Raw genomic sequence first — 10,000 nt, 5'->3', positions numbered from 1 at the left:
TACACCTCCATCCATGGCTGAAGTGCCCTTGAGCAAGGCACCTAACCCCACATTGCTCCAGGGACTGTAACCAATACCCTGAAAAATAATAGTTGTAAGCCGCTTTGAACAAATGAAAGCGTCAGCTAAATGTAATGTAATGTAATGTAATGTTGCGTTTACACCTAACAGGAGAAAAAAATATCCTGCTAAAATAATATCCTTCTACGTGGAAACAGCACCTCAGTCATTCTATCTGTCTCCACCTCTGCTCTCTTTTTACTTACCTTCAGACAGAGGTGTGAGGGAGATGTTTAGTCTGTCTGACTCCTCTGTTATACACTCACCGGCAAATTGATTAGGCTCACCTGTCCAACTGCTCATTGACACAAATTTCTAATCAGCCAATTGCATAGCTCCAATTCACTGCATTTGTGCATGTATAGTAGATGGTCAAGATGTACTGCTGTTCAAAGTGAGCATCAGAATCAGGTTATTTAACTTTGTGAACGTGACATCATTGTTGTTGCCAGGCAGGGCTGATCTGACTATTTCAGAAACTGCAGACGTGCTGGTTTATTCACGCACAACCATATCCAGGGTTTACAGAAAATGGTCCTAAAAAGAGAAAATATCCAGTGAGCGGCAATTCTGTGAACACAAAAATTCCTTGATGATGCCAGAGGTCAGAGGAGTATGGCCAGACTGGTTCAAGCTTATAGAGGGGCAACAGTAACTTGAATAACCACTCGTTACAACTGAGATATGAGATAAGAGCATCTCTAAATACACAGCACATCAAAGCAGATGGGCTACAGCAGCAGAAGACCACACTACAGTATATGCCTCTCCTGTCAGCTAAGAACAGGAACATGAGAATACAATATGCACAGGCTAACCAACATTGGTCAATAGAGGATTGGAAAGTGTTGCCTGGTCTGATGAGTCTCAATTTCTACTGCGATACTTGAATGGTAGGGTCAGAATTTGGTGTCAACAACATGAAAACATGGCTCCCCCCCCACACCCCCCACCCCACACACACCCAGTCAGTCATCTCCCCCTGCCCCATTACTACCACTACCAAACACTCATTTTGTCCTGGTCACTCTGCTTTTGTAGGTGCACATGAAAGTGTAGTGTCTCTCAATACTTTCGAAAGCCAGGAAAAGTGCTTCAAATCCCTTCATACCTCCCCTTGAATCGTAGAGGGGGTGGGACCCTCCACTACAAGCAGTGTGAAAGATGAAACAAACGGAAGTGTGTTTGAAGTGTGGGTGGGAGCAATGGGTCACAGCCCTAGTCTGTCTTGACTGCTCTGCTGTTGTCTGTTCAAAGAATATATAAAATAGAATACAGTAGAATACAGTTGAATAGAATAGAATAGAATAGAATAGAATAGAATAGAATAGAATAGAATGTCTGGTAACACTTTATTTTAGGGACACATCTATTAGCACTAATACATACAATATTAATGCCTGTGTAAGTAACTTGTAAGGCATGTACTAAGCAAAATAAGACAGTTGTTAAGCATGTATTCACAAATGTCTTGTTCATGCCCAATTAGGGATTTATTACTAATATAACCTTAGTAAGGACCAGTAAGCCTATATTTCTATTTATTAGTAAGTAGTAAGTGGCAGAATACAATGTGTATAAGCTCCCGACACACTGTGTGAACAAACCCTGAACAGTGTGAAAACAGATGCAGAATAAGGGTCCCTATTCTAAAGTGATGCATTGGTCAGCCCAGATGGCTCAGGGCCTCTGCACTACCAAAGTCCTAGGGCCCCCACACCACCCAGGCCTGCACTACCTAGCTCCCCTGATCTACAAAGTGTAAGGGGATATCAAATAATTATCCCTTACCCAGCTGAGTTACCTAGTGTTCTCTTGTTCGTATCAATGAGAGGGCGTTAACAAGAGCCTATATATAGCAAGGATTGAACGTACACTTGTCAATGGCGGTGGGTTGGTGAGATGTCATTTTTTTTCATGTACCACTGAGTTTTAATTGTAAAAAAAAAACAAAATAAATGCAGAACATTAGAATAATAGTTTTGAAGCAAAACTAAACTACTCTTTTGTGATAATTAAGTGAATGTTTGAGAACATCAGCTTCAAGAAGTGCAGTGCATGATGGGTACGCAATCTAGGCCAACAGACAACCTACCCAGCTCTGAGCCTACGTCCTTAGCTCCTCCCCTCACTTGTGAAATTTAGTTGCTATCCAAACAATTTGCCATGTACGTAACAACAGAAATATTATCATTGCTGCATTGGCCATGCATTGCATTTCTGACTAAGGGCGTACCCATCATGCACTGCACTTCTTGTAGCTAAGTTTCTCAAACATTAACTTCCGTAGAGTCGGGGCCTTAGGTAGTGCGGGGGCCCTAGGTAGTGCGGGGGCCCTAAGCCATCTGGGCTGAGCAATGCATCACTTTAGAATAGGGACCCTTATTCCACATCTGTTTTCACACTGTTCAGGGTTTGTTCACACAGTGTACCAGGAGCTTATACACATTGTATTCTGGCCCTTACTGCTTACACATAAATAGAAATCTAGGTCTACTAGGTCCTTACTAAGGTTATGTTGGTAATAAATCCCTTATTGTGCATGAACAAGACATTTGTGAATACATGCTTAACAACTGTCTTATTTTGCTTAGTACATGCCTTACAAGTTACTTACACATGCATTAATAGTTTATGTATTAGTGCTAATAGATGTGTCCCTAAAATAAAGTGTTACCGAATGTCTTTTATTCACCACGTTCACATCAGACATTTCATCAGACAGCTGTCTTTTTCTAAATACAAGAAAGACAAAATAACTCATTGTGGATTTTAGAACGGGGAGACACACCCATCAGAACATGGTCATACATGGGGAAGACATTGAGGTGGTGAAAAACTATAAATATTTGGGAACTGTAATAGATGACAAATTAACTTGGAGCTGTAACACCGATACTATTTACAAAAAGGGAATGCAGAGACTGTACTTCATGCGAAAGCTAAGACAATTTAAAGTGGATAGGGATATGATGCGGGTTTTTTTTATCATTCTTTTGTTGAGAGCATTTTATGTTTCTGTTCTGTAGCCTGGTACTTCTCCCTGTCTGTTGTTAATAAAAATAAGCTCCATAAGATAATCAACATGGCCAGCAAGATTGCTTGTCAGCCACTAAATAGCATGGCCATGACTGTTGAAGCAAGGGTGGTAAAGAAGGCAAATACCATATGTGAGGATCTCTCACACCCCTTACAGCAAGCATATGAGTTGTTGCCCTCAGGTAGGAGGTTTAGGATGCCTTCATTTAAGACAAACAGAGCCCGCCAATCATTTATACCTATTAGTATATCCATGCTAAATAGGACAACTGTAACTTAGATTGAATAGCACATTGCACTTTGGTACTGAATACTGCACTTTACTGTGTTTATGTTGGGTTTTTTGTCAACCTGTCTTTTTGTCCTATAGAGAGAGAGAGGGGGGGGGGTTGTCTATTGTGTTCTTGTTTATTGTAATGTCTTTGTAATTGTATCAGATGCACTGAAAATGGCACAGAACAATTTTCCGAAAGGACAAATAAATAATCTATCTATCTATCTATCTATCTATTTAATTCCGCTTTGAAAACGTCATGTAAACACTTCACAATTCGGAATTAAATGAAAGATCAAAGAAAACTTCAGAAGTTTGGAATAGAAACCATCAAGTAAACATAGCCAATGTCACTATTCACGTGTACAATTTACACCAGTGGTTCTTAACCTTTTTTCATTAACGCACCCCCTAACCTGTGCCCAAGACAAGCTGCGCACCCCCATCCCAAACGTCTACACGTATCTACGTACTGAAAAAGGATTTAAGTGATTAATTACAATGATTCTTGCTTGAGACATTAATCAATACCTAAATGACTTTTCATGGGGACCAGAACATGCTTTAATTTGGTTTTGATTTGGCCTAATTATAATGTTTCCTAGCAGATTTTGGTCACACCCTCAACACAAACAAAATTCCGCGCACCCCCTAAAATCTCTGGTGCACCCCCAGGGGGTGCCCGCACCCCAGGTTAAGAACCACTGATTTACACTACACACATTCCCAATGAGATTGAACGCACTCAGTAAGTCTGCAAGTCAGTCTGCCAGTTTCTCACTCCTAGTTCATCATCTCATCTCACATTCTCACTCTCTCCCCTTCCCCTACCTACTATCTCTCTCTGCTCCCCCCCCCCCTTTCAGACGGCAGTGTGGCGGAGCCGGACATGGCGGCGAGCTTCTGTCCGGACCACAAGGCCCCCATGGTGCTGTTCCTGGACCGCGTGTATGGCATCGAGGACCAGGCTTTCCTACTGCACCTGCTGGAGGTGGGCTTCCTCCCTGACCTGCGTGCCTCCGCAACACTGGACACGGTGAGTCTGATTATATATATATATATTCATATATGTGTATATATATTGTGTGTGTGTGTGTGTGTGTGTGTGTGTGTGTGTGTGTGTGTGTGTGTGTGCGTGTGTGTGCGTGTGTGTGTGTGTGTGTGTGTGTGTGTGTGTGTGTGCGTGCGTGCGTGCGTGCGTGTGTGTGTGTGTGTGTGTGTGCGTGAGGGTGTGTGTGTGTGTGCGTGCGTGCGTGTGTGTGTGTGTGTGTGTGTTTGTGCGTGCGTGCGTGCGTGCGTGCATGTGTGTGTGATATCGAGGACTAGGCTTTCCTATCCCACCTCCTTCTCCCATTTCATTACATGAAAGGCAGGTGACATATAAACCGTACCCTCCATGCATCCTCTTCCCTTCCCAGTCCTCATCTGCAAGTTTACAAGTTTATTTATTTAAAAAATGGACAGCATATATTACCAGCATTTAAACAAAAATGCTAAATACACAAGATTATAGCCATGAGGCTAATTTCCATCTTGTGTCCCTTGACAGGTTTGATGTTCCTTAAAAAATACAAGGTTAAAACAAAACTAAAAATACACAGTTATAGTACACAGTTGTAAAATTATAGAGTCAGAGATATTTCACACATTAAAAATAAATAATACAAAATACAATTACAGGATACAATACCCAAATAAGTTAAAGAACAGTTGCCAGTACTAGTAGCCTAACTATGTGAAATTATGTTGCATCTGCATGCATGCTTCATACCCACGGTCCATCTGAAACAAATGCCCTTTTCACTTGTTGCCATTTTACTCTGCGTTGAGGTGCTTTGTCTGATGGTTTTTTTCCTCTGCTGTCCGTGTAATTACTGGGAAATGCCAGACGCTGCTCCCCTGTTACCCTGCAAACCACCTCTGTACACCACCAATCACCCCAACACATTGAGTGGCAACCTCCAAACCCAACACACACACACACACACACACACACACACACACACACACACACACACACACACACACACACACACACACACACACACACACACACACACACACACACACACACACAGACGCCGCACACACACACACACAGACGCCGCACACACACACACACACACACACACACACACACACACACACACACACACACACACACACACACACACACACTTACACCCTACCAGAGAGAATAATTACTTTGCCGCAGGCGGCGTGCAGAGATGTCTGGCAAAACAATGCACAGTGCCAGCAGCAGCTTACCCATGAAGTGTTGGGTCCCTGCCCTACCATACAATACATACTGAAACATCAGACAAAACAAACAAACAAACAAACATATAAACAAGTAAGCAGAGCAGCAAATGAAGCTAAGCTGTTAGAAGGCAATAATCTGGGTGTCAAGCATTCTGCAGGATGCCAAAATGTGCTCAGTTGTGTGTGTCTGGTTTAGAAGAGATGTTCATTGCTGTGTGTGTGTGTGTGTGCGTGCGTGCGTGCGTGCGTGCGTGCGTGCGTGCGTGCGTGCACGCCTGCGTGCGTGTGTGTGCGTGTAAGGTCAAGCACATGCTTTCTACAGGATATGCTTGCACACGTTGCCATGTCAATTGTATGTCAATTTTGCGTGCAGTAGAGCACCAGACAATGTACTGTATGCAGACGCGTGTGTATGGTGCAATATTGACAGAACTGCAAGGGGTGATCCTCTGAACATGTTGTGGTCGTGGTAGAGTCAAACAATGATGGGGAATATCAATGAGAGCCCTGTTGGTTATCTGCCCAATACATGCTATCTCCAGTTTCATGCATTGGGCTCTGATCATTCTGAAGCAAGTATGTGCATTCAGTCGCCAGTGGTGTAGTGGAGATTTTTAAAGTGGGGGTACGCGATTTTAACGTCATCAAATAATTAGGAAACTTATCATGTCAACCCCCCCCAACTGTCCTTAATCTACCCACATTGCTTCTCCGTTTTTATCTGTTTGGACAATCACCTGCAATACTGCTATGTGCTCATTCCTTTTTGTATTCAAACATGGGCTGAAGATTTTTTTCTCATCTTACTTCAGGAGAAGTGGGTGGACTGCGTACCCCCGCGTACCGCGCCCACTACACCCCTGTCAGTCGCATGGACTTGGGTGCATAATGTAAGGCTTACAGCAAGCATGTCCCAGGCCTTAGAGAATGAGACACACAGACAGACAGAGATGAGGAGACATGCAAGGCATGTGTTTGTGATATCCTTACATCAGGCTTATGAGGTGTTGCCTTCAGGCAGGAGGTTCAGGCTGCCTGCTTTCCTGACAAAGAGAGCCCATAGGTCATTTGTACCCACAAGCATATCCCTGCTGAATAAGAATCCAACTGTTAGATAACTGCTCTTTACCGCTGTATTCTATATAATACAGGGATGGGCAACATTCATGATAAGGAGGGCCAAATTTTTTCATAGCCACCATTGGAGGTCCACATTACTACGGATTTGACTGTAACTCGGGAGAGTTTGAGGGTTCACTGATTGTCGATATGGTTTGGAAGGAATAAGAGTGTTCTCTATCAGCCAACTGAATAATTACAACACATTGATTCAGTAGTGGTTTAAAAAAAATGTCTTTTTATTATTTATTTATATTTTGTCTACGGGCCGCAATGAGTAAGGAGGCGGGCCGCATGTGGCCCCCGGGCCTCCAGTTGCGCATCCCTGATATAATGTGTGAGGCTTTTGTCTTGTCCTATGGTATGCTGTGTTTTTATTTTGTCCTTTTGGGGGGGGGGGGATGGTACATGAATAGACATGAAATACTGCTGAGCTAAGCTACACCATGTGTTTCCTATGGCATTTTGAAAATAGTTTGTTTTTAACTGCATTTTCGATCTACTAACATTGACATATTAATTATCTGCATGAAATAAGCTAGAAATATGATAAACAAAATACTTACAGACGTTGCTTGAAGAAACATGGACACAAACTGTAGCAAAATGAGGAGTGGAAGACAAAGGCAGCCGTCACCACTGCTGTCACGGACGAACTGACTTCTGCATCTAAGCTTCAGACGATTTCCTACTCAAATCACATGTTAAAATAAGCGTCTCTGAAATCGTTTTTACAGTAAGAGTCATAATAACAAAGTAGATACATAAGTCTTACCAGAAATGTGACCAATGACAATTGCATGAAAATAAAAAAAATATTAAATGCAAACCATGACAGGGGGTGTGTTTGTCTTTTGTGTTTTTTTCTGTTTCTGTAACTATCGTATGCACTGACAAATGGCACAGAGCAAGTTTCTGTAAAGACGAATAAATAATCTATGTATCTATCTATCTATCTATCTATCTATCTATCTATCTATCTATCTATCTATCTATCTATCTATCTATCTATCTATCTATCTGTCTGTCTATCTATCTGTCTGTCTGTCTGTCTGTCTGTCTGTCTGTCTGTCTGTCTGTCTGTCTATCTATCTCTCTGTCTGTCTATCTATCTATCTATCTATCTATCTATCTATCTATCTATCTATCTATTGCAGTACATTCATTTGGAGCCTCTGTGCAGTCGAGTGTGCTGTGTTTATCCTGGCTGGATAGGTGAGGTGAGGCAAAAAGAGTGGGCTTGGATGACTGGCAGACTCAGACTGAGACTGAGACTATTGACTGAGCTAGGAGTGATTCAGACTCCTTCTGTAATCGCCTAGAAACACCTCTGTTTCGTTCCCGGAGCTATTTGCAGATAGTGTTGTTACCTGGGAGATCCCTCTCGGCAAACAAGAGAACAAGAGTTTCCTGCCTGTCTTCCTAAACTCACTGCCAGAGATGTGTGAAGTAGAGGTACAACAAGTACTCTAACTAGGGGTGTGTTCAAAATATCGGTATCGGGATATGGTATCGCGGGCCTCTTCACGATACATGTATTGTTCAAAATGTCAGTATTGGGATACGGTATCGCGGGCCTCTTCAACACTGAGGCACAGTTGTTCCTTGCTATGCAGTAGCCCAATGGCTTTGTGAAGGCCGTTTTTCACATACATTACAGTGTAACTGTTCTTCTACTGTAGAGTCTACAGAAAAACAAAAAAGTAACATTTGATTATAAAAATGTCTGTTTTCTTACATGTAAAAGTATAAAAAAAAGAGAATAAAAACAAAAAAAGGCTAAAATATCGGGATATATATCGCCATGAAGACCATGTATGGGGATGCACATGTATCGCAATACGTTTCGTATCATGAACCCTGTATTGGGATGTGTATCGTATCTTGAGATGTTTGCCAATACCCACCCTAACTCTAACACAAGCAGTTTGATATTACATAGTTGCAAATAAATAATATCATACCACTAGTGTTGGAATTACATCTGTAAGAGTATTTCTACTTCATACAAGTCTGCTCACTGCTTGCTTCTTTTATCAAGGCTTTTTGTTCTTTATCTCTTTCTTTCTTTCTTTCTTTCTTTCTTTCTTTCTTTCTTTCTTTCTTTCTTTCTTTCTTTTTTTTATTCTCCCCCTCGTTCTCCCTGTATTGTAATGTGTTTGATTAGTGCTAAACGTTGCGGAGCGCTAGACTGCAGTACAGTAAAACCTTAGACTCTAACTCTACTGCTGCCTCCAAAATAGTTGTCGCCTACCCATCTGTTTGGAATAACAGCTAATAACCTGACTTTCAATTAATCACTTGGCTTCAGAAGTCACTCATATGAAAACTACAACCCTCTCGAATGAAAATGTATGTACAAAAATAAATTTCATGCACCAAAGAAAGATTGACCCTTTAATGAACACAGACAGGGCAGATTTTGACAAGACAAAAGTTTTGTCGCCTACGAACATAATGTGAAAATGAGCAGATAAGTCACTTCAAAACACTTCAAATACGCAGATCGGGTGTCATACTTAATCACTGGTTCACTCACACCTCTCCAGAAAATCAACTTTGGCCTTAGGTGTATGTTTAGGGTCATTGTAATCATGGAAAGCAACACAATGAAAATCAATGGAGTTCAATGAGAGATGGTGACATATTTGCTATTCGTAGAGCAATATATTTTTAACTTCATGATGTAATCAATGATAAAAGCCCTCACACACCAGCAGCATGCATGCAGCTCCACATAAGAGCTGTATCCCTCCCATGTTTGACTTTAGGCACCATGTATTTTTTTCCAAATTCTTCACCTTTAACACCAAAGAAGTCTCTCCCACTGTCCTGTCTCAAAAAAGCCAGCCAAGAGTATGTCAGGCCTAATTCTGACAAAAATGAAGGCTAATGGGACTCATACTCTGAAATCAAGATCCCAAGATCAACCATTTTAGAACTGATAGCATCAGAACTATATGGTGTTGGAGATGAAGAATATGAAAAAAGAGAAATGGTGCATAAAGTGAAACATGGTACAGATACACCTCTTATGATGAGCTGCATGCATGCCGCAGGAGTTTGAGGGCTTTTGTCATTGATTAAATCATGAAGTTAAACATGTATTGCTCTACGAATAGCGAATATGTCACCATCTCTCATTGAACTCCATTGATTTTCATTGTGTTGCTTTCCATGATTACAATGACCCTAAACATACACCTAAGGCCAAAGTCGATTTTCTGGAGAGGTGAGAGTGATTCA

General features: G+C 41.6%; 1 protein-coding gene across 1 annotated transcript in view; it reads left to right on the top strand.

Moving 5' to 3' along the window:
- The window catches only part of LOC134435204 (ryanodine receptor 3-like), a 414,716-nt gene that overhangs the window by 270,977 nt on the left and 133,739 nt on the right, over positions 1-10,000 (top strand). The window contains exon 50 of the mRNA XM_063184070.1: positions 4,240-4,409. Within this exon, the coding sequence (XP_063040140.1) occupies positions 4,240-4,409 (170 nt within the window). The remainder of the gene's footprint in view (positions 1-4,239; positions 4,410-10,000) is intronic.

Source organism: Engraulis encrasicolus, chromosome 19 (genome assembly GCF_034702125.1).
Source record: "Engraulis encrasicolus isolate BLACKSEA-1 chromosome 19, IST_EnEncr_1.0, whole genome shotgun sequence".
Taxonomy (NCBI): domain Eukaryota; kingdom Metazoa; phylum Chordata; class Actinopteri; order Clupeiformes; family Engraulidae; genus Engraulis; species Engraulis encrasicolus.
Note: the sequence above shows the minus strand (reverse complement) of the source record. Positions and strands in the feature narration are given on the sequence as shown.